The 26,459-nt window shown below is 39.5% G+C and overlaps 1 protein-coding gene across 5 annotated transcripts in view; it reads left to right on the top strand.

Moving 5' to 3' along the window:
- The window catches only part of mctp1a (multiple C2 domains, transmembrane 1a), a 128,668-nt gene that overhangs the window by 12,263 nt on the left and 89,946 nt on the right, over positions 1 to 26,459 (top strand). The window contains exon 1 of one of the 5 annotated variants that reach the window (XM_035905045.2): positions 539 to 600. The exons of the other annotated variants lie outside the window; for them this stretch is intronic. Coding sequence (XP_035760938.1) covers positions 580 to 600 — 21 coding nt within the window. The 5' untranslated portion in view covers positions 539 to 579. Of the gene's footprint in view, positions 1 to 538; positions 601 to 26,459 lie in introns of those variants that run through there. 5 annotated transcript variants of the gene reach the window in all.

Below are 26,459 nucleotides of genomic sequence, written 5' to 3' on the forward strand. Positions count from 1 at the left end.
ATGATAGCGATTGTCCATTTCTGCCAGTTTTCTGTCACTATGGGACAAATTGTGTAAATTGTTTCCCATTAGCGACCAGCCTGCCGTTCTAAGCTGTGCCAGAATCTCCAGCACCAACAGGTGGCTGCTATTTCTAAGTCATGATTATGACCACAGCCCACAGTTACTAAAAAAAGGCTTTCAGTACCACAGCAATACTTTTCATCTCATTAGTCTGTATATGTATACACTATATCACAGATGTTAAGGATTGTTGCTTATTTGTAAATTTGTATAAAAAAGTAGCGTGACAGTTGCAGGCCCTCAGTGTGAGACACTGGCATCCACAATAGTGCCAATTCAGTGTTCTCACATTAGCGTGCCGCATGCCATTTATGAGCTTAGAGCATTCTTGTACCCATTTATATACACAACTGCTGCTGACACGCTGACTGAGATGGGGGGGGGGGGGGGGGGGGGGGGGCAGCACAAATACCCTGGCACACATCTTCAAATAGTCGCACACAGATCCGCTCTCATGAACTTTTGTGAGCTGTGCTGCTGTGGGAGACTTTAGACCGTTTGCTCGTTCTTTCATCCATGAGCTCCACAAAATCAGGGGTGAGTTCAGTGCATTAATGCAATACTAGGACTCTTTCTCTATCGTTTATTTTTAGCTTGTCCAGATGAAGGGCTGATGAGTTTTGTGCCATTGTGAGTGGCAAGAGTTATTTTTGGTCCTAGAGTATTGGTGAAACGTGCCCTCAACGAGGTCTTCACACGAAAAGTGCTCGAGGGTATGGTTACATTTTTGTTTTTTTGTAAGAGCGATGTCTGCACTCATATGCAACTTAAAGGAGTTTTGTAGTTTGACATTTCGCTAAATACAATCTGTGGTTCACTGGTTTCAAATTACACACCTGAGAGCCTCTAACTGAGGTTCATGTGGATGGATGTTTATTATTGATCAGCTTTGCCCTAATATCATGACTCAGCATGAATGAAACATCCATCGCCACCCAGCTTAGTGATCTTTATCCTGGCGTGTAAAGTCGCACATCCTTACAAAGATGGACGCATCAAGATGGGTTGGCGTCGGCCTTCAATATGCCGTACAGCATAAACCGAGCTCTTTTGTGTGTGTTCATTCAACAGATGATGCTGTTTATGTGCAGAATCGAATACTGTTGTAATAATATAGGCAGGCTGCAAAAAGAAAACAGCAGAGCCCGTTGTTGGGTGCATACGATCAGGCCAAGTTCATCCATAGAAGTGAATTCATATGGAAATAAATGAAATGTTTCCCGATGAAAGTGCAGAATACACACACAAACATTTATATTCGATAGAAAAGGAATCACAAAGATTCATCAAAAAAAAAACAAACATAGTGTACGAATTAGTGCAGTGACAAGATAGATGTACTTGGCAGAAATCTCTGTGATAATTTACTGTGTGTAGATGCAGAGAGTGAGAGAGGAAGTCTTTTTGTTTTTTCCTAACAGTGCTACTGAAGTGTCAATCACAGTGTGTAAATTGGGAATGTTACTTTCCAGCCATCAGCCATCTGTTCATCTCCTTCTCTCTGCCTTTTTTATCTGCTTTAAAAATGAAAACTCTCCTGATGATCAAACTCATCTGCAAACCAATACATTAGCAGAACACACCATTAGTTTAAAGGAGGAAATTTACCCGGCATATCTATCTATGAACCCACAAATTCTTAATTTATCTCATATTTTGGGATTGCTGTCACGCTGACTACACTGACTATACTAACAGACAGTGATAGTGTAGCCTTCTGTGAAGTCACTGCAGAGCCAGTGTAAACTGTATTTTGGATAAAATGAGAAATAATGTCCTGACCCTGGCGCATGGACAGTTTTCATCAGGAATGTTCATGAATAAGCATTTTTTTCTTAATTGAATGAGAATTCCTGAGTATCATAAGAAAGCTTTCTAATGGGCCAGTTACTGGTTATCATAGAACCATGTGGCTGTATGAGTGTGCATGTGGGTGTTGTTACAATGAAGGAGGATGAATCACTGGCTGAAACTTGCAAGGTTTGCTACTACAGTACCTCAGGTCTGGAGTGTGGGCTTCTTTCCAGGTCTGGAGTGTGGGCTGCTGTGATGACACACTGTGTGGGGGAACAATCCCAGGTTGTACGAGGAATAGCCCGTCCCATCCCCCCCAAAATTAAAATAGCTTTTGCGCTATATCCTGCATTTCCTTTTATATATCTGTTTGCATGTATTTGTGGTTAATGTGTGGGCTTGAGCTGCATCACAATGTGATATACAGTTATTACATCAGGAAATCCCCCAAGTATGTTCCATAATACTGAAAAGAAACTGGGAATATTTTGGGTGTGCTATTTCCAGGACATGAAAGGATTTATTTATTTTTATCACAGTGGGGAACGCAGGCAACTGAGAACATTTACAACCTAAAGGGGAAAATGTTTTGTGTTCGTGCAGTTTAGTTGCTCACGTCAGTGCTTTATGTGAAAGGGTTATATGCCAGCTATAGTAACAGTAGCTCATGGATGGGTGGTGTGGCGGGGTCTGCGATGGTGCTGCAGGTGAGACGGACGCACCTGTGCGGCATCTGCTATCACGCCAACTTAAAAGGCTTTGCTCAGTCTGAGTTGTGGTTGTTGTTGGTGATGTGTGCGGCCGGCAGTGGTAGAGCTGTGGCTGTTCGTGTATGTTTAACAGCAACTGTGAAATAAAGCATGCTGAAGAGCATTGAAATGTCACCCGGTCTGCCGCGCCCCACATCCTGGGTTTTGGCACCACTGTAAATGACCACGGCAGATCCAACGACATGAACATGCTTTGCAGGATCGTTTATTCGCACACTATTTATACGGTTGCTGTTACAACATGCAGCTGCAGCTCTCCCGCTGGCAGCTCAACATACCAACAACAACACTCAAGACAGGACCCATGCAGGTGCGTCCATCTCACCTGTAGTGGCATCGCAAGCCACGCCCCCGCCACAGGTGGATAAATTAAGAGAAGCCTCAGATTAAATAATAAATAAATAAATAAAATTTTATTTATATAGCATCTTTCAAGATAAAATCACAAAGGAAAAATTACAGAGGCAGAAAACAGACATTAAAATCTAAAACAAAACAAAATCAACCAAAAGCGAGTTTAAACAGATAGGTTTTTAACTGCTTTTTAAAAGACACGACTGAGTCCACAGATCTCAAATACATACATTGAACATAAGGAAAAGGCATTTCACCCACACACCAGTGCCTTGCAACATGTGGCCTGTACAGTCTTACCTGGATGTACAAAGCTCAGTCACGATGTATCTGCAGAAACTAGAAATCACCCAAAGGGAACATAATGTTTCAGAGTGAAACATGAACAAAGAGTTCAGCAAGACATAAAATCTGTTATTTGCCATGAAATTCCTTCATGGACTACCTCCATTAAATTTAGGATTCTTTTCGGAAATCTGTGAAAAATAAATTCCTTTATTTCCATTTGTATTGTGACCTGGTACACTTTATATTGCAGTAGTCCCTCAAGTCACAGACAGATTCAAAATTGCAGACAGCTCAGCTGCTCGCACCATTTAACTTTTTTTAAAAAGTTGATTTTAAAGGTTCACTATGTAACGTTCAGCAAAACGTTTGTTAGCAATGACACCGGTGGCCTTTATGTGAATTTTAACATGTTGCCTCACGCTGCTGCCTGTTCTTTAATTCAAATATGACTCACAAAAACATGAAAGGTACAACTTCACCTTTGTTACCTATTGTCTCTGCACACTTTAAATGTGAAACATCAGGCAACTCCGTAAAAACACATGGAAACAATGAGGGACAGTATTGCCGAGATAGTTTTGATAATATAGAGAAAGAAAATGCAAGAGAGATTACCTTTTGATTTTGGGAGGAGACTTTCTTTTTCAAAGTCATTCTGTAGTTTGTATCATGTAATGCCAAGCCAACTTCACTGCTCTTTGTTCTGCCTTCTTTTGCTTCTAATGTCAAGGTTTATTTAATGTGTCGGTTTGTGTGTGTAATACTGTATGAGTAATACTGTATGACAGTGACTGAACTTCTTGAACACTGATCACATTTATTGACAGCCAGGAGCAGTTTCTTCTCAGCCATTGTTGACAGTGCTGAGGATGGGCATCCCACCACTTCTTGATTTTGATTGTTGGACTGGTGCCCCCATGACCCAAACCCAGATAAGCGGTAGAAGATTGATGGATGAATGGATGAAAGCTTTTCATTAATGGAGTCTTTGCACCAAGGATTCTGAGAACGTCAGAGCTAAGCTTTACATGAATTGTACAAAACAAATAGATGCTGCTACCATGAAAACACACTGCCTGTTCAAAAACATGATTTTAGCATTAAAATGGGCATCTCTAATCAAAATATGCTAAATTTGTAAGTTCAGAAAACATATCTATTTTATGGCAGTTTTATTTTATGGTGAGAGAGACAGAATATCAACCAAACATTAAAAAAAAGATATTACATATTTGTTATGAATTGATTTATGTGTCGTTGAGTGAAATAAGTATTTGATCCCCTACAGCCTTTTCCAGCACAGCAATGACCCAAAAAATACCAAAGAGGCAATAAAGGAATATTTAAAGAAGAAGCACGTCATGGAGTGGCTTTGGCAACTTTGAGTTGCCAAGTGACAACCAAGAAACCTAAACCATTTACTGAGTTTCTGTAAAGAGGAGTGGGCCAAAAGAGTACAAACCTGGCGATCAACCACAAGAAACATCTCACTGCTCTGCTTGCCAACACAGATTTCTCCAACAAGTAAGTCGTGTTTTGCTTGGGGATCAAATATTATTCATAACATGTGTTTTTTATTCTGGATTTTTGAGATGATATTCTGTCTCTCTCCATTAAAATGAACTTACCATAAAAATTAGAGACTGTTCATTTATTTGCAAACTTACAAATTCAGCAGAGGATCAAATAATTATTTCCCCCACTGTACATAAGCTGAATTAATCAGACTATTTGAAAATGCATTATAATGTTGACTAAATTAAACAATTCTGCCAAGAGCAAAGAGCTTTCATTATATTGCACTGTATTTTTAATTGTGACTCTAACGCTAATGTTTTAGTGCCTAAACATGTGGCACAGTATTGTGTATTCATTGTGTGTATATAATCAGTAACACAATTTCAAATGATGTGATTTCATTAGAGTAGGAAATAAAGTGATTTAACCACTTATCCCTTGGGGGGGATATATTGTGCCTGGCCAGGCTCCCAGTGTGATAACCTCCTTTGTTGGCAGCCTCAGGGGCTACTCAACTTAGCTTGCTAGACTATGCCCTTTGCAACATTACTGCCCTTCCTGTGTCGTGACTTAAATCTCTCTCTCTCCTTCTCCCAACCTGATTTTCGTATGCTGGATTTCCCCCTTGGATTTAATTTTGTTTTGAAACCTTTGCCTTATGTCCTTGTTCTGTTGCCTTCATTTGCATTTTTTTTCTGCTTTTACCCTCAAGCAGCCTGTTTTATTATTTCTACTTTGTTTCTCTTTCTATCATCTTGCTCTTTATTGGTACTAAAGATATTTTTGACTAATTAAATCAGTTTTTTTAGCATCACTAATGATATCTGTCTCCTGGGCTTATGTCATCACATCTATTGCAAGCTAATTAATCCTCCTGGATGTAATGAACCCTAACCCTAAGTTTATAATCTCATCATAAGTTCACTGTCATGTTTTGCTCCTTTCCTCTGTAGCAACATTTTTGATTCACCCATCAGTTGTTTGTTCTGTATATACATAAAAAAATGCTCATCATAGTTTCTTAATGTGATGTTATGACAGCTCAAAAAGTTATCAAGGCGCCGTTAAGAAAACCAGCTAGTGGGAGGAATAAACCGTGCCATAAATCTATATTAGTTGTGATTATTTTAATTTTTTGATTTGGAAACAGACCACCTTATATCTATCAATCCCAGGAAAAAGTACAGCTGTATGACTGACTGCATAGATTTACACTAGCACTGTGAAAATCAGTGTCAGGTGAGAAAAGTTGTTGTTTGTGTGCCATAGTTGAAATTTGTACGATTAAAAACAAATAAGTGTCATAGATAATAACTTTTGAAGGGACTTTGATGAAGATGTACACATGCACATGCAGCATGACAGCATGGTCTCAGTGGTCAGCACTCTGTTACCTCACAGAGAGGAGGTTCTGGTTCAAGCCTGAGCACTTCTGTTTGTAGTTTGTAGTTCTCACCATGCTTCCACAGGTTTTTTCCGGGAGCTCCAGTTTCTCATTGAAATGCATGCCAAGTTGATGCTGCCTATGTGGTCCCAGGACACACTTGCACAAGAGGTTGTTGCTGTCAAAGATCTTCACTTTCTGGTTTCACAGAGCCTGCTTTGATTCTAAAAGATTAGCAAACTCAGGGACAAATCTTGTATCTGAGAAATGATAGTGCAAAATAAAGTAGACTGGAAAGGCAGAAAGAACTGATTAAAAGTGAGTGAAAACAATTGTGTGTTATACTAAGCATCTGAGATATCATACACGGCGTGGCGGTGGTTAGTGTTGCTGCCTCACAGCAAGAAAGTGCTGGGTTTGAATCCAGTCTTTCTGTGTGGAGTTTGCGTGTTCTCCATGTGTCTGTGTGGGTTCTCTTCAGGGACTCTGATTTCCTCCCACAGTCTAGGAATGTACATGGGGTTAGGGTAATTGGTGATACTAAATTAACCATAGGTGTAAATGTGAGAGCGAATGGTTACTTGTCTCTCTGTGTTAGCCCTGTGGGCAGATTGGCGATCTATCCAGGGTGTACCTGCCTCTCACAGCTGGGATAGGCTCCAGCCCCTCCTGTGATCCTCAATTGGAAAAGCGGAAGAAAATGAATGCATGGATCTTATCTTATCTGGAGCTTCTGCTGGGACAGAGATGAGCTGATTCCTGCAGTTGCATAGAGAGTCTACTTGAGGCGACTGCTTTAAGCTTGTTAAATTGATTATTGATCTGAACTCGAAAATGTCACAAGCTTGCTACGAGGCATAGCTTATAAGTATAATTGTCTCTTGTGAGCTTGTCTGACTATCTCTGTATGTTTTCCACTTCTCTGCCTGTCCATCTGTCTGCCTGCTAGTAGAAGCCACCGTGCCACTACTTGTGCAAAAACCTTCGCCTCTTCCTATTTTTTGCATTTAAGACACTACAGCAGACTCAAAGACTGTTTGAACAGCTTTTGTCATTTGTATATATTTGTCTTATCTTTTTAAATTCATGTTATGCTACGCATGTGTGTATATGTACGTGTGTGTGTGTGTGTGTGTGTGGACGCCTTCAGTGATTTGTGGTGAGTAATGAGCAGACAGATGGTTAACACTGCAGGGTTTGTTGATGCCAACATTGGAGATTAAAGCAAGGATAGATGGACAGCATGGGTGTGTTTGTTTATGCCATATACGTGCATGATTGTGTGGAGAAGACAAAAAGCCTCACATGTCGTATCAGTGCTCCAGTGTAAAGTTGTTTATCAGCTAAAGAGCAGCAGGAAGAGCATAGCCTCAATTGTCACATATTCTCTAAATTTTCATATATAAGCACAACTTTAAGTGCAGACTTACTCATATTGTTCTGTATGTGCAGCTATTTTTGTAAGGTCTGGGTTATGTCACTTCTAAACTTGCCAGATTTCCTTCAGCTTCAAGAAAATGTGCCTCATTATGGTGTGCAGTGAGGCATCATAAAGTACTTTGTTGTAGCTTTTTTCTTAAGGAACCTCCATGAATTTTTTATCTCTTTCTTCGTCATGCTAATGCCTATAAGGGCGAGGTGTGTGTCTGTTTGTGTGAGCGAGTGTGTGTGCTGTGTTAGAATGAAATCAGCAACTAAAGTCATAAGAGCTGCTGACTGACACACTGCTGAACAAGGCTAATACAACAGCACGCATGAAAGGGACAGCTGTCTCGTCCTGGGGTCTGACTCTGTTGTAACATAAGAACGTGCAGTCTCTCTCTCTCTCTTTCTCTCTGTCTCTCACACACACACAATGCACAAGCACACATGCACACAAACATGCACAAACTGGCCCGCCTTGTCAGAGTTTTGTTGTGACTCTGCAGAGCTGTCTGTGGCAGGAAGCACAGCGGCACCTCCCTGCTGCTGTGCCCCCTGTCTGGCGTGGCATTCACCCTGTATGTCTACAGAGAGATCAAAAAATGTATACACTCTCTATTGTGCATGTCTCACAGCATTTCCTTCCTTTCATGTGCTATTGGGTGCTACAGTTTTATATTGCCATCTCTCCTTTACGGGATCATTTTAGTCTCTTCTGCAGTCAATGTCTGTCACAACTTTCCTCCTTTGTTGTGACCTTGAGTGCTGCTGGCAAATGTTTTCCGTGTAATATTTTCTATGTCTACAATCCAGCTCTCCTCTTTCACTGGTTCTGGTTCACCTTTCATCTGAATTGATGCAATTTTTCCACCCTCTTACAATTACATATTTCTTTGTTGTTGTTTTGTTTTGTTTTTACTTTTTGACTGAAGTGAACCTTTCTGCAGTTTCTCCCATGATCAGTCTCTATTCTTTGCTGTGGATTTATAGCTCACACTGAGAAGCATATGTGATATGAATAGCTAGCAGGCGGAAAATCATTGTGGATAGTACTGGAACAAAAAGACGGGAAACTCGGCAAAGAGATTGGACTTCGGTATAGTATTTATAGCTTAAATATTGCAGCACATATATCCTGCGTTCAACAGGATAGTGTTATCTGTAAGGCATTCTGGCATGGTTGCATCATAAAATGTACTGTGCTCACAATAGAACTGAATTGTATAAATAAAGTTCCTTCATCTTGTGTGAATATCTGTGTGTTTTTAGTATTGCTGAACTAAGCACAAATAAATAGTTTCATTAATGCAACGTTTCTAAAGGCCATTTTAATTGTTTCTGTTAACCTTGATTGGTTATCTGAGTGAAAAAAAAAACTAAATTACCTCAGCACCATGTCCTAAGGATAAGTCCCCTATCAGCAGAAAAGTTGCCGTTTTACAGAATTGGTGGTAATTGGTTTTTAGTCCTTCTGTTGCTTTTCAGAAAATAAATGCTTATTCAAATTTGCCATGACTTTCTTTTGATTATGACACTTTTCACACTTTTAAGAGACAGTTATGTGTCGTTAGAGAAATTGTTTGCGTCAGTCTAGTAACTGTTTCTAAATTGAAAGGATTATGGGAAAGTCTGACGACTATTATAATATTTAACATTACTAAAAATCCATAATTCATAACTGAAAATTTAAATTCCTAAATTAAAAAGACAAAATGCACTGGTCGGCCATTTTATTAGGTGCACATTGCTAGTAGCAGGATTAATCCTCTTTTGTGTTTTGCCTTCAGAGCTGCCTAAACTCTGCATGTCAGAGATTCATCAATTTGCTGGAAACATTCCTCAGAGATTTTGGTCCATGTTGACATGTTGCCATCACACAGTTGCTGCAGATTTATTGGCTGCACATTCATTGGATTGAGATCCAGTGAGTGTGGGGAACTTGCAGTCAGGTTCATTAAACAAGTTTTATTTTTTTCTGCTTTGTGACATGGTGCGTTATCCTGCTGGAAGCGGCCGTCAGAAGACAAGTACACCGTAGTCATACAGCGATGTACATGGTCAGCAGTAATACACAGGTAGGCTGTGGCCAAGAGCATATCCCTCACATCATTACAGTCATCAGCAACCTGAACTGTTGATACAAGGATGTAGGATGGATCCATGCTTTCATGTTGTTTATGCCAAATTCTAACAGACCATCTGAATGTCAGCAGAAATCTAGACTCAGCAGATCAGGCAATGTTTTTTTCCCATCTTCTGTTGTCCAATTTTGGTCAGCCTCTGTGAAGCCGCAGTTCTTAGCTGAGAGGAGTGACACCCAGTGCGGTCTTCTGCCTCTTTAGCCCATTTGCTTCAAGAGTGGATGTATTGTGTGTTCAGAGATGTTGTTCTGCATAGTACGAACCAGTCTCCTCTGACCTCTGGCATCAACAGAACATTTTTGCCCAGAGAACTGCCACTCATTGGATAATTTCTCTTTTTTGGACCATTTTCTGTAAAGCCCACAGATGGCTGTGTGGGAAAATCCCAGTAGATCAGCAGTTTATGAAACAGTCATACCAGCCCATCTGGTGCTAACAACCATCCCATGGTCAAAGTCATTTAAATCACCTTTCTTCCTCATTCCTGGTAACAGGAATGGGAAGGAAAGGTGAACTTCATCAAGTGATCTTGACCATGTCTACATGACCAAATGTTTTGACTTGGTGCAACCTCACAGTGACTTGGTCTTTTCTTAATGCTTCCTTTGACATGTTTACAGTAATGGAATAAGTGTATTTCCTACCACTGGTGGTAATTATCATGAACAAATAAACTGGGATTTCTATTGTTCTCCCCATACTGGTGATATATGTGAATGCAGTATTCTAGTTGTGTTTCTAGTAAAGCCCCGTTAATACTGGGCTACACACTGATGAGAAAGAGTATTATTTAATAAGCGGATGTGATGGGTATTTAAGTGCTTTAATATTATACTGTATTGATACTGCAACAATACCAATAATATGAATGGGAGGGAGAATAAAATGAAATTGTAGGAAGAAAATCTGAAAAGTGTGTACATGTGGGCAGCTGTCTGTGGCGGGGGGTTCTAGTTTTACCTTGAGCAAAACCCAATGAATGACAATTAACCCAATTTGCCTTGGCTCACAGCTCCAAATGAGAGAGCAAAGTAATTAATGTGAAATCCATAAATGCTGTCATCTCTACAGCTTAGATTCTCTGTCTGTCAGTGTCTCCATGTGGTAATTCAGAATAACACTACTGTGTAATCCTTACTAAAGTCCAGCTAAGGGGATTGGTGACTATAAAACGGGCTCTCTCACTGACTAAACATCTGTGGACACGGAGACAGCAGCTGGTACCGTCTTCCTGGATGTGCTCCATGTTAACTTCATTTAGTATCGTTCCATCTCAGCAGTTTAGGCACTCTGCAGTGAGTATCTCTGCACGGTCTTGTGTCTGAGTGACAGCAATAGAGAAAGGCAGACAGAGCAGTATGATAAATTGTGAAGCTGAGTGAGGTATGCGAGAGCCTCACAGCTGGTTGCCCTTTGCTATTCGTGTGTTCATGAGCACGATACGGAGGGAGCCAGTGTTTGTGTGCGCGCCTCTCTCACAGAGGAGCGTAAGCCAGCAGCAGCAGCAGCAGCAGTAGTACAGCGGAGCGTGTTCAGTGTCTGGATGTTAGCGCTGCCTCTCTCAGCTGTGGGACGAAGCCTTACTGTAGGTATTCACACACACACACACACACAGATGCATAAATACATCTGTACATATTGCTGTTTTGACACTCTCCATGCTGATTTTCTTGTGGGATACTTTTCCATATACTGATGCCTCTTGCTTCCCATGCATGCTGTTGTATTATGCCAAGGTAAATAGTGGTTGTAAAGCACCATTCTTTAATTCCAGGAGTAATTCACATCCTGAGGATTTGACTGTGGTAATCATTGGATGTGGAAATGTGTTGTTCACCAACCAAATGTTTCTATCACTTCAGCACGTTTGTCCATTTGCATTCAGAACCCATTTTCATACAGAATTTCCATAAACCCGAGTAGCTGCTTTGTTTACGTGACAATGTGTGCTCGGTGTTACCAAAAGACAGCAGTGACCATCTTTGAACTATATGCTTTCGTGCATGTTTGTGCGCTTTATTTGTGGTAGGAAATGGCACGGCGGAGGTGCAATGGGTGTGTCGTGTCCAGTTTCCAGTAGTGTGGAACCTGAGCTGGTGCTACCGGTGTGACATGACACACGGTGTTGTTAGTCACTCACTAGAGAGAGAAGAGAAGAGGAGATGACAGTTTTTTTTAAAAAAGGGATATCCTCCTGCTGGAGCTCTCTTCTTAACGTCAAAAAACCAGAAAGGTTCAAATGTTTCTGTATTTCCTTCCACCCCCTGCAGCTTTGCAGCTTTAGACTTGTTTCCTTATTTCCAGTTTTATGGGCTTGGTAACGAACGTGCTCTGAATGAGAGAAAAACACAACTGATGGATGATGAGATGTGAGAGGGGGAAGTGAGGGGATCGAGGCAAGACAACGGAGAACAAATGGGAAGAAAGGAGACTAGAGGAAAGAGAGAAATACAGAAGGTGAAAATAATGGGGATAGCCTGAGGAGGGTGAAGAAAAATGCTCTAATGGGGAGTATCTTTGTGACTCTCTCTGCTGATGTCCCTCTTGTCAGACCAATGCTGGATATGTTGCAGAGATTCTACAAGCAATCTTTGATTGTGAGCTTAGGTTTTTTATGAATTTACAAGACCAAGATCAGTTCATGACAAGGAAACATTTGATGTAAAAGAAAAAAGCCTCCAGGGGATTTTCACATTTCTGCATCACACCTCAAGCTGTCTGTTGTTCATGTTCAGAAAAAAGAGAATAATTTCCTTCTAAGAGATGACTGCAGGTTCTGTTGCTTCACACATCCAGTAGTGCAGCTCATGCATAATGCATACTATGGAGTTCCAGTGGAAGTTTTAGGTGCTAAATGCAGAATTCATAAGACAGTTTTAGGTTTTGTTTTATAAACTTAATTTACTGCATTACTGCATGAACAATGCTGTCAATTTATATGAATCGAAGGGAGAATAAAATGGAAGCTGCAGGAAAAAAACAGAACCCCGGTTTGCCCTGGATCACAGCTGGATGGGCAGCATGAAATGGACGTAAAGCAATTAGTATAAAATCCAAAAATGCTATCATCTCCACATTTGCTTTCTACCTCGCTGTCTTAGTACTTTCCATCACTGTTTCTATGTGGTAATTCTAAGTAACACTACCATGTAATCCTTATCAAAAACCCAGCTGATGGTGCTGATCATGTTTTAGATGCTAAATTGAAATTTCGCATCAATAATGTGGAATCCTGTTCATTTTTTAATATTATCATTTTATTTACTGCATTCATTGCATTTCTGTGTAATGATTACAGTACAATAGGCACATGTGATCCAGTTGAACATGCTCTTATCATTTTGTACATTTATTAATTCATGACACACTGATTAGATTAGATTTAAAAGACATAGTTCTGGTTTCATTTAGATGGATTGCATGTTTTGTACCAGCGGCATCCTTAGAGTGTGAAGGATGCTCTGAAATCCATTAAAGGAAAAACTAGTACTGTGTCGACACCCTGTGTTTTTAACCAACCAGTTAAGCTGCTGCTGCAGGACCACATTCATCAGCAGCTTGTGCTATGATCACTCCCACATCGAGTTTCATAATTTAAAAAAAACTTCCAAACAATGACTGATTACCTGTCAATGCTCCCAGCAGAGTTCAGCAACCATGAACACTTGCAGCATATCCCTGGTGTAAACATCCCCCCCTTTGAGAGACTTTGAGAGGAGAAATCCTTCCTTTTCTTTAGCTACTACTGTTATTGTCAGGCTGTATATTTTTTGGGAGTAAGTCAGTGTAACAATAAATAGTCACACTGCTTCAAAGGTTAGCATACCTTTAAAGTCAAACATCCTGAACATAGCAAATTGCTAGTAAATTAAGCTTTGTAGCGAATTGTTTCTTTGTTGAAATAATTTGTGTGGAATGAAGTGAAGTGTGTTGAAGAATAGCTAAAATCACTTCCCCATGTATGCAAATAATAGCTGTGGGTGTGCTGCTCATTTGATATTGCCTTTTGGAGCTTTTTGACACCTAGGTATTTAAACAATTTTCACAGAAAGGAAAGAAAAAAACTCATTGCTTTTGTCATATGCTCACTCACTGCAGCAAAATTCATTGTCTAAACTGTTTCTCAGGCTTGTGTATCTCTATGAATCAGATAAAACCCACCGCCTCCCCGTCTTCCCCTCTGCTGCTGTGCATCACAGTTTCTGTTTCTTTTCCATCTCTTTTCATCACTTGGCATATTGCTTTATACACAGTTCATCACCTGCTCATTGCGGTGATGCCGTCTACACCTCGTCTCACATGTCAGTCTGAGGCTTTTGCAGCAAAGGTAATAAGGAGTGCGTGACGTTTTTATTCTGCTTGCTGGTTTTCTTCCTAGTGTGGAGGTGGTACCACAGTCTTTAATCAGCGCTATCATCGTGGTGTGCAGGGATGACACTAGCTGGCAGAGAGACAACTGATCTATTTTGGAAATTAAACGTTCATTGGACTGGATGCTGTCAATAATTGTCACAAAGATATTCCTCTAGTTCTGCTCTTATATGTATTTTAGGTTCATAACCCTATAAAGACATTTTATATGGAGACTGTGGTACATAAAAAGTGATGCCGATCCATCTGGTCAGTGTTCCTAAAATTTTACACAGCAGGTGGTGCTGGATGACATGCAGGAGGTGTAGCTTTAAACACTAAATACTGTAGCTCTTATTGTTTGACTGTGGATTGCTTTGGTTTCAGATAATTTTTAAAAACAAACAGATGAGCTATATAACTGTTGCTCAGACCAGATCTATCTAGCATCACGACTCAGATGGAGAGATGGGAGTTTGTGCTGCCAGCAGTTCTGATGAGAGGCCATGCTTTGTCAAACACTGTCAGTTTATCATGTTGGTGTCATTAAATGGATCCATGACAAATGGCTCATCCCGTCCCCTCCAAGACCAATAGGGGTAATGGCAGATAGAAAGCTAAAGAGGAATAATCTAAATGATTAGAGAAAAAGGTGGACAGAAGAAAACGATTGGAGCAGGACAAAAAAAAAAAAGCTAATCCCACAGCTGTCTCACTGGAAAGATTTTACTTGTTCACTGAAGGAACTACAAAACACAGGAGTGCATTCAAGATTACAAGTGCATTTTTTCTGCACTCATTTAAATTATTTTCTGAAAAATGTAACAATCCGTCCAAGAGGATGATGTCAGAGAGGGTTGCTGATAATAGCAGGCTTCAGTAGTAGCAAGTTGCAAGTTAAAGAAAAGGACAGTGTAGGACCTCCATGTGCTGGCAATGTGCTTTTTAGGCTCATGAATACACAGTGAAGTCCAAAATAGCAGTGCCATTAAGAAGCATGAATACTTTTTTTTTATTATTATTCATTAGTCTTTGTTACAAGATGTGCTGGTAATGATATACAACAAGCTGAATCTCAGGGTGTCCACAACAACAAGCACACCAGTGATTTAATGTAAAACAAAATTAAAGACCTGTTTGCATTTAATTAACAATACAAAAAGATTTTTGGATATTTTCCTCATTTATTCAAATACTCTATAAGCACTGAGTGATTTTCATAAAACCACAAAACCCTGGAATGCATTTCATTGGCGTCTCTTCAGTCAAATAAATTCCCATTAGTCTACACTCGAAACACTCGATCTGTGCTTTGTTTAGCATAAATTTGGATATCTGCCGATACCGATATGAATCCGATATAGCGCATTTTGTAATCAATAAAACTGTTTTTTATAAATATCTTGCTGCATTTTGTATAAGTTCATACTCAAGTTTTAAAAAACAAGAGACTGAAGCTATTCTGTTATACCTGTATGAAAAAAATACACTCCACCCAAAACATTTTATAGTTCAGCAACATTGATCAATCTAATAAATTTAAACCTACACCATCCTCCCTATTCTGGTATTTTAAAGAGTACTTACCTACCTAACTAATAGGGTTGCCACCCCCCCCCCCCTCCCCCGCCCCCCTCCCTTAATCGATGTAATCAACTTTAATTTAATGCAAGTGTAAAACAAATGCACAGAAATCAATTATTTTTCTACAATGATTAAATAGATTCAACATCTTTCTTCAACAGAATTGCAGACTGCACAGATGGTACCTTCCCAAAGGAAAAAGGACTATAGCTTACTAGGGTGTATATTAGTGTATATTACTTTATACTATAATGGATTTCTATACATTTAATCAGGTGACCACTTTTGTTGTAAGATTCAGATAATTATTTATTCAAAGTTTTTAAATGACATAATAAAGAAAAATATTTCTTTGTGTCCCCCTTTCCCTATTAATGCCCCACCTGGCCCCCTGGCAAAACTTTGCTAGATCCGCCCCTGCACAGTTACTAGCTGTCAGCTACATAGAAAAGGATCCTGGTGTTATTTGTCTCTCAGAAACAGTTCATAACTTCCCCTCAACTCATTCATGTCACCTAAAAGGTAAACCTGTTTCTCCATCACCTGTTCAGCTCTGATGATTCAGTAAGGACATCTCCTGGTTTCATCTTCATGTTTCCCTCTCACATATCCAAACCGACATCATGACCAGCAGCTTTTACAGCCGTGGCTCCAGCAAACATCAGCTGATACTAGAAAGTAATATTAAATACATTCTAACAACAGCTGATCACGCTTAAACGCGCTGCTGTTGTTTATCCGCTGGTCTCCTCTTTCTAACGCAAAGTGGGCGATAAACAAACAAGAAAGACGAGACTTGCGGCAGAAAAGCCGATCAACTGATCATTGATCACTTTCACGTTTGAAGTAATAACAGGAGAGGGAGGGGGAGTGAATGAAAGAAGTAGATGCAACTGCGCAGCAAAGACAAAAATAACTCCAGCTTTGTGTCTATTTTTTCATTCTAAATCGCTTCCTTTTCACCTCGATATGGAACTCCGATGGCCAGTCCAGCTGTGGCTCAATATATCAGTTGTTAAGCTTAACGTGGAAATACTATGCAAACATTCAGGGATGAACTTACACGCTTGCTTTACTTATCTGGGATAGTTTTCGCCGAGATGAAATGCCTCGGTTAGGAAGCATGTAGCAAGGCTCCAACAGACCGCTGACAGGTCTGGCAGACAACAGCCGCTCTATCACGTGACACATACTGCTCCGATATGCCGAGCTGGGTTACGCCACGTAGCGCGTTTTGTGAGGTCCTTTTGTGATATTTCAGATCGGACTACATTTTTTATTTCTCTCCGATATCCGATCCAGTAATTTAGGTCAGTATCGGACCGATACTGATATGTAATATCGGATCGGTCCAGCTCTATTTTAGATACTGGACTTGCGTCAAGGACACCAAGAGTCTTGGTTTAAACTGGATGAAAAAAGCGTGTCTAGTCATATTAACAGTGGATAATGTTGGTTTATGAGAAGACAACAATACAAAAAAATCTATAAGGCAGAAATTTTACAGGTTTACTGTGCACATTTTAATCAGAGCATTGATTTTAGGATTCTGCTGCTAAATTAAATGTAAAATTTTGCTAATGCATGCTGGGATATTTATCGAATGATGAAGAAAAGCAATTGTTGGATATTTGGTACAGGGACCAATAGTATATAGAATGATGTACAGTGCGTAGTTTGTGTGGTTTGTCAAAAAAGCACATCAGCGCTGTTTTTGGCTTGTTTATTTTTGCTGTAAAGTCGCTGAGCCAGCAAACGTAGCTCCGGATCAACGTGTTCTTGACGGTTGTGCTCCGCTCTGCTCTGTTCAGAGCTTTGCTTTGCCTTGTTTTGGAAGTCGTGTCAGCACAATCTCAGACTGGCACTGACTCGTCTCTGGTGAGCTGACAGGTTGGGTTGGCAGCAGGGCGACCAGCTTGTCTGTCTGCAATGTCAGCAGCACTTGACACTCGTGGCTCAGTTTGTCAGTGCACCAAATTTACTGGTGATAAACACATGGGGGAAACCTGCTAATGTTCCGCATGCCGCCAATATTTGTGTGTTTTGGTTCCGTAACATGATATTTTGTGTAGCCTTATTTTGAAACTTCAACATTATTTTGGAGGGAAAAGTGACCAGCTTGGTGTATCTGGTTGTCTCTATCTTCCTGTGTTTAACTTTTATGTGGTCTTTAGAGCTTTTCAGGTGTCTTCTATTTTTCTTTAAATTTAAATTAAATCTTTGTATTTGCATTTCAGGATACCATTATCCTTCACGCTCTTGAAGTTGCTCTACCTTTACTCAATCTGTGACTCCCTTTTACTCGATTCACGTCCTCAGCCCTCGTCTCCCTGTCAGACCTTTGTTCTTCATTATTTATGGAGAGTGGCTACGTTGTGGAACTGTCAGTTGCAGCTGATAAGAAAGCTGCTCCGCTTGCATTAATTTCGACTGAACAGTCACCAAATTTGTGTCTGTCTCCGTCAGTCTTCCGGTGAATGTAATTTGTCAAACCATTTGCCTTGTGTTAGAAGTCATAGCAAGGATAGGTTAATACAGTTGCATCAGAATGTGGTGTTAACACATTTAACACTTTTTATCCACACCAATGAGAGTTTTCCTTGAGGTACAAGAAGATGTCTCCACAGTAACACTCTGGGATGTGTTAGCTACTGCTGCTGGTGATCTGGGGGTGATTGACTTTGTTTAGACATGTTCTGATCCTGTTGCCTGTGATGCCATAACTATGATCAGCAAACAGATCAACATTTAATAAACGTCAAGGCAGGGAGCATTGAAAATATCCATGATACGCAGCGGACTCTTATTTTTTAAGTGTCTCTTTAACCCTATGATCAAATAATACTGTAATATTCTCAGCTAGGCTTTCAAATGTTTGAAATGATGGGACTAGATTTTGGACCACATTTGTTAAACACAGACCTGTACAGTATAAATGCACATCAATGCACACTCATGATCTGCAGTTTAATCTTGCTCGGCATAGGATTGGAAAGAGAGTGTTTCCTTTATACTTCCTGATTCAATGTTGACCACCTATTCTACCATTACCCAAAGTAGGCCAAGCCATGCAGCTCAGCCCTGACATCTGGTACAACTGGGAGGGAGGATCATGACACAGCTGGCAGGAATAATGGAAACTGGGTTATTGTTCTGAGTATGGAAATGAGAGCTGTAGAGTTGCATACAGAGGACACTGAGGATGACATTAAGAGTGATTATGGCAAGAAGCATATGATGACTCATAAGGGTACTTCTCCTTGATGGTGATTTTGTCAACAGGATCTAACGGGAAAGAAGAGATGTTATCACTTTTTGATGTAAGATATTTATTGATAATTAACAAGGCTTTGAGCACAGCCACTACTTTCTACTACTCCTGTTTTCTCCAGTTACTCAGTGCTGTAGCACTATTACTGAAGTTTAGGGCCACTGCGAGCATCAGCGTAACTTTGTGCTGAACATTGGAGGGGGGGGTCACGATCTCTGTCTAAATAAATCTGGGTAAATACCCAGATGATTAAACATGCAACTATTTTGCTGGTAATAATTGAAATGAGTAAAGAAAATCAACAGCCTAATTATGCAAGATAATTCATAATTCTATTGGGGTGGGGGGGTGGGGGGGGGTGGGGGTCATGACCCCCCCCCCCCCAACCCCCCTGGAAAGTACGCCTCTGACTGTGAGTGTAATTTAAATTTATTGTAGACAAGCAGATTGGATCAGTTGTTAAAGACAAGGAACAGGAATGGAATGGGATTTGCTCGAGTATTTCTTGCATTATCAAACATCTATGATATTTTTTTGTTTAAGTTTTTTAAAATATTATTTGCATGTAGCTAATTTATTAACCTTATAATTTCATCCAAAAGAAAGAAAGACTGAGTGAAACAAGTAATATTTACTGTTCCAATTTTGGCAGATACTAAAATTATGAATAATTAACTCTCTGTAGATTGAGAGACAGCAGGAAGTTTTAAGTAAGAGGCTAATTAAATTTCACACCCTTTTTTTTCCAAGCCACTTGCTCTAATTAACCAGACACTGTAAAAAAATGTTACATCAAGGTGTCATGAAAGTCCCTTTAACTTGCTTTATTTCTAATGGCCAGCAGAGGGAGATTCCTCTTGATGCAAAACGAGGTCCAGTTGCTAAGAGGATGCTACCTCTTACTTGACCTATGACCTCAGTATATATTTTGTTAAAGAGTTTATATTGTCAGACACAAGCTTCAATACAGCTGCTTGATAAATATGTAAATATTTAACAATTATTTAAAATCAGTATTAGAGCAGTCTGTGCCTTAGTGTGTGGCTACTTTGTGATTGACAGGAAAGTCAAAGTGCCAGACTTGAGGCTTTTGTCACCTAGAACGCTCAGTAGAGCCCAAACAATTATTATTATTATTTTTTAAAGAGATAATCTTCTGAGAATTTGATGAGCAGCTATACTATGTCTGTTGTTGTTTAATTTAGATTTTTCACTACAGGACACTTTTTAACCCTTTAAAGCCGGTCGGAGCACGCTCCATTTTGCGTAACTATTTTTAAATCCCGGTAGCACTGCAACCACATAAGCTAGCGCAATAATTTTTTTTGCGTATGAAACCGGAGGAGTTGTACTTACATCTTATGCCATCAGCTTGTCCTAAGTCACAGTTTCCTTCCACATATAGCTTTGCAAAAACTGCATAAAAAGCACTTGCAGCAACAAAAACATAATATTCCAGAAACATGCTTTGCCGATCTGATCAGCTGTTTGTACGTCCATCAGCGCGAACTATCGCATGTCCGCCATGACCTGCCCGAAACCAGAAGTGACGTCATTTTGCGGAAATTTATTTTTTTACTATCAGGGCCTTATGAGCCTATACTGGTGTTTTTAAAAGTTATGTTTGACTTTTTAAAAGTTATGTTTCACTTTTTTAAATCATACCTGTCTGATTGCACTCAGTTCATTCAACTCAAATCCTTTACTTCTCAGCCCTTTCCTCTGACCACTGGCGTGCCCCAGGGATCTGTCCTGGGCCCCCTTCTTTTCATTATCTACCTTCTTCCGCTTGGACACATTTTCTGTAAATACAATATCCATTTTCACTGTTATGCCGATGACACCCAGCTTTATCTGTCCAATAAACCTGATTCTGCTCTTCCCCCATCCTCCCTCACCCTCTGCTTAGCTGAACTAAATTCATGGTTCTCTTCTAATTTTCTCAAATTCAATAGTAATAAATCCAAGCTCCTCTTGGTAGGCACTAAATCAACATTATCCAGAACCAACAGTTTCTCTATTGCTATCGATAACTCACCAGTCTTTGTTTCTTCCTCTGTGAAACGTTTGGGTGTCATCCTCGACAGTACTCTATCTTTCAATTCACACATTAATAATATTACTCGGTCTGCATATTTTCAATTGCGCAACATTAATCGTCTCCGTCCTTTTCTCACCCCAAATGCCACTGCCATTCTTGTCCATAGCCTTGTTACTTCCCGGATTGATTATTGTAATTTACTTCTTTTTGGTCTTACTCAAAAATCCACCCACAAGCTCCAACGCGTCCAGAACTCTGCTGCCCGTATCATCACCAGGACCCCTTCTGCCCACCACATCACTCCTGTCCTGCAGCAGCTTCATTGGCTCCCGGTCAAATATCGCATCAATTTCAAAATACTCTTGTACACATTTAAGGCTATTCATCATCTCTCTCCTCCATATCTCTCTGACCTGGTTAAGATCACCGCCCCATCTCGTTGTCTCAGATCTTCTTCTTCCCTTACACTCTCCGTCCCTTCCCCTCGTCTTGCAACCATGGGGAGCCGGGCTTTCAGCTGCTCTCCTCCACGACTCTGGAATTCCCTACCTCCTGATTTAAGAAACATCTCTTCCTTCTTTCTCTTTAAGTCCAAACTCAAAACCCACTTGTTCAAAATAGCTTATCCCACATAACCTCTCCACTTAAGCTTATGCTTCTTCCTGCTCCTTTTTGAACATGAAAGTTATTTGTAGTTGTGGTTGCTCGTTTTCTTTTTGTTTTGCTTTGTTTATTTGTCTCTTTTAATTCTATGTTGTTGTACTTTTTCAACATGTTCAAAATAAAGATTCACTCAATCAATCAAAACCTCTCCACTCTCCTATTTTATTTGTTTATGTCTTATGCTTTTATGATTCTGTAAACTTCTTGCTTTTATGTTGCTTTTAAGTGTACAGCGACCTTGAGTGTTTTGAAAGGCGCTTTCAAATAAAATGTATTATTATTATTATTATTATTCATGACTTTCTGTGTCGTTTCTGGGATGCTTAGGACTCATATTGCACTGCTGGAAATAGTTTATTTTGATGCATATGCTGTTTTGGTTTTTTTTTGCAAATTTGCATTATAATATTTATTTTTGTTTTTCCTGCAGTATATAAAAATTGGTGTATTTCAAAAATAAAACTATGAAGACACTCAAAATAAATTTCCTGTGGTGGGAAACTATTTTGTGCAACTTTTTTGTATTTACAGTTTTGAGGGATAAGCCTCTTAAATTTCTCTAACTAGAAATATATGTTTAAAAAACAAAAACGATTTTAAATCTTTTTGTAGTTTATTGCACTTTTTTGCAATTTATTTAATTACTATGCACTTAATGCATACATATTATTAAAATTTGGGCTATAATGGTTGTATTGATGTATATCAACTTGAAATGCTCCCAAAAATGGCACTACAGCATGTAAAAATATAATATAATCTCTGGCAGACTTGATTCTATGGTAGGTCTTAAAGGGTTAATAAGATATGCAGGCATATTGTTCTTCATGATCACTGAAGACATTGTATTTCTCTTTAGTTTTCTGTTGTTTACTTAAAAAATATATTTTCATTAGAACATGCTCCAAGGCAACTGCTTTCTTTTTCTCGTCATCCATTATACTCTGAACAATAGCTTGGAGCTTACTTTTGCTAATATGTGTTTCTTGTAATGGCATCCATTGAATTAAAAGATTAATGCTGGGTTGCTGACAATTCCAGAAGGGCCATTACTTAATGAACGCCTCTTGGGTGTTCATTCATCTAGTTCCTTCATATCATAGCGTATAAAGAGTTATTGATTTCAGTCGTGGATCGAAGCATATCGATGACCGTAAGAGAATAATTCTCTGAAGTCAATCATCTGAACAACTGCTGAACTTAAGTGAAGATGCTACTGCCTAGAGAATTTAACAATGGCTGTTTTGATTAAACTGAGCCAATCATTAATTACCAAAGCCTATCAGAGTGAATCTATTTCAAACAAGTGAGGTTAAGGTGTCACTGCTTGCAATGTAACATTTATGTCATGAGGAGTAGGTGTTTAAACAAGCTTTACTTCAAAAACAGCTGCTGGCTTGTAGCTAACTGTAAGATTTGGATAGCGTTAGCTTTAGCCACTTTGCCTTTGTTAGCTTCCACGTTCAGCTGGGTGAGGCTGATTTAAGAATCTGATTAGGTTTGTTGTTACAAACAATCCTCCATAGTTTGCTTTGTGTCTTCACTCATAGTGAGGAGCAACCATGCTAGCAGGATGTTAGCATGTGGCTGTAATTGTCCCTGTGACTATTTGCCTGCTATGCACATGCTATGTGCATGCATGAAATGGACCAGCTCTAACTGTACAAATGGGGGGCCGACTGGTTGGTCACTATTCTGGTCCCCTGCCAGTCAGTCAGTGGATTTCTAGTGTTCATCTATTAATTTGACTGATGTATTTAACTAATACTGACACATATCAAGGTTCAAGGTTCAAGGTTCTTTATTTGTTTATTTGTCACATGCATAGTTGCATATAATGCATATAACACACAGTGAAATGTAGCCTGACACGCTCCTCGACATGTGCAAAAATTGGGGGGGGGGGTAGAGGAAGAACATTATATATATATATATATATATATATATATATATATAAATATATATATATATATATACATTGGGTGAATGTGCAGTAGTAGCAGCAAGCAGGTGAATTCTGTACATTAATATGAATAGACATCTGACTATTTTACAGACTAGACAATATAAACATATTTAAAATTAAAGGAATTTGGAATGTACATTGTGCCTGGGTGCCTGAGTGTTTGGAAGAGAGTCCTGTCTCAGTCAATTATAGATGATGTGAGAGGGCGGGTGTGTGTGTCTAGGGCCCGGATGGCTTGGGGATAGAAGCTCCTCTTGAGTCTCTCTGTCCTTGCCCGGATGATGCGGAACCTTCTACCAGATTGCAGAAGTTGGAACAGTTTGTTGCCAGGATGGGACGGGTCCTTCCTGGCAATCTCAAGAAAACCCAAACCCAAGAAAACCCATTCTCATTCACCTTTTTATTATGCTCTTAATCATTTGTTTGCCTATTTATGTGACTATGGCTCTTCTGCACTGGGTTTTACATGCATAGCTGATAGACAGAATTATCTTTATCCCGGCTATTAAACCATTTTTGAGCCGCATGATAATACAATGGGAGGGGCAGGGGTTCATTTGGGCACATTAAAATCAAGTTCAATCGTAAACAAGTTTGGCATTGCTTCCATATGATATAATGAAGTTTTTTATTAATGCAAAGCGAATATTTTACACACCTGTAAATGTCTAAGCTATCATCAGGATCATCTGCATTATCTCTGTTCAATTAAGAGATTCATTATCCTAGTCAGAGGATAGAGAGTGAAGAAGCTTGCTCTTTGTGCAGTGGCCTTGTGGGCCCCTATTAAGAAAAGAAGCAGCAGAGACCTCATTATCTAGTTGAGTGGCTACTGGGTGTCTACCCACTTCACTGCACTGGCCCTGTGTTCTGTCACATTACATATTACCTGGAGAAGAGCGCCTCGGTAATGCCCCCGAGATAGTGGCATTTAATGGAATATCTTACTGGGCTGAGAAAGTTTAATGAAGTACATTTTTCAAGGTTTTGTGACTACCATGGTGTGATGAGCAAGAGAAATATGTGTATATGTAATTTATCTACAATATTTTAATTAAAGTAATAATTAGTTTATTATATTTGAGGGGAAATGTGTTCTTGTGTAACTGATACTGAAATGCAATGTTAGACAGAAAGAATGTAGGATGAAAGAGAGCAGTGGAGAAAATTGTTTATTTTTATTTATTCAGTCACGAATTCTGTGAGCTGCTGACATTTGCAATCTTGACTAAAGCTGACTGAATGGAAATATGCCATATTTTTGCATACCTCCTGTGTACATTCAATAAGTAATGTAAAAGCCTTTTATGATGCACAAATTTGTAAGCACATTTTAAGGTGTCACAATTATTGTTTCAACATCCCTCTGAGTTTCTTTAACATGTTTCTGGCTGTGAATTTTTTTTTTTTTTCATTAATGTTTCTTTATGCAAATTGTACCTTTTGCTGTGGGTCAAAATACACAAGACAAGGGCTAAAATAGTTGAAAGTGATTGTGATGCTTTCACGGTGTACATTGCAAATCATTTCAAATCACATTTGTGTCAGATCTTTCTTGCAGAAAAACAACTTGGCTTTGAAGATATGTACATACAGCTGGAAGCAACCTGTCTTCTTCTACACAATTTCCCTCCCCCATATCGACTATAATTAGATCAAGTACATAAAAGACAGATTTCTAGCAATTCATCAGCCCGCACTGGCAAACCAAGAGCCTTCCTGTCCTTATGTGTACATATTTACAAGTGTACAAGTGTGTGTTCACAGATTTATGGGGTAGAAAGTGCAAACCACTGTATTCAGTGTGTACAAATTATATATGTGATGGCATCAAAGCTAATTGTCCCTGGGGGAGTTGCTATATATGTTTTTTGGTGCTGTAATACTTTTTGGGAAAAGGCATGGCAGATGCAGAGCACAGACCTGAGAAGCAGTTTAAGAGTGTTATTATTGTCTCTGAGATGAATGTGATGTAAAAGAATGGATGTGTCACATCAAGGATGGATGAAAGCAGGTTGTTACTGAGGCAGACTGGTGGCCGTGCAGGTGGGAAGATTTGCAGGTAATGGCAGAGAACGATGGTGATGGAGAATGAGCTGGCAGGAGAGTGAAGTAGGTGAATGAGATGAGATGGAAGACAGGTTGATATTAAAAGGGGGTGCTGGCTGGAAAAAGGGGAATCTGGGCATAGTGAATGCACTGGCTAAAAGGTAGGGTGCAAACAGGGAAGGAAACAAGGAAACTAAAGTGGTCTGAGAGTGTCTGGTTGAGAGTGGATTGTTCGCTTTGGAAAACAAATTGCAAATTGTTCTCAAACACTAAACTAAGGTAGCTTTTTTCACATGCCTGCCTAAGGCTCAGATTCAAGCTCATAGTAGACAAGAGTTACAGACTTCAGTAATATTAGGCATGTTTTTAGAACAATATTTCCAAGTTAGTTACAAGTGTGTGCACAGAAATGTACATATTTCCAATCAAAGCACATGTTACCTTAACTGTATCAGTCTTTCCATGTGGCTTAGCACCATCATTTTGTGGTTAGCAAGAGTTTTTATTCACTCTGGCAACAAATACAGTTAAATCCCACTTATAAAACACTGGACGTCTGGGTGTCATATTGTATCGTTGAGTATGACAGCGGTCTACTCACCACCACTGTGAAACTTTTTAATTACCACTGAAATTCTGTGGCTGGAATTCTTCTGTGGTCTTGTCCAGTTAATTGTGTGTATAATTAAGTAATTCTTATTCTTGTTAACTCCTATGGTTCCTGAAACCTGACATTTGGGAATCTTTACTTCCTTTTTGTATGTCACATAAATGCAGGAAACAGGAAAAAGAGTGAATGTT

This window comes from Neolamprologus brichardi, chromosome 12 (genome assembly GCF_056152115.1).
Source record: "Neolamprologus brichardi isolate AB-2024 chromosome 12, ASM5615211v1, whole genome shotgun sequence".
Classification (NCBI taxonomy): domain Eukaryota; kingdom Metazoa; phylum Chordata; class Actinopteri; order Cichliformes; family Cichlidae; genus Neolamprologus; species Neolamprologus brichardi.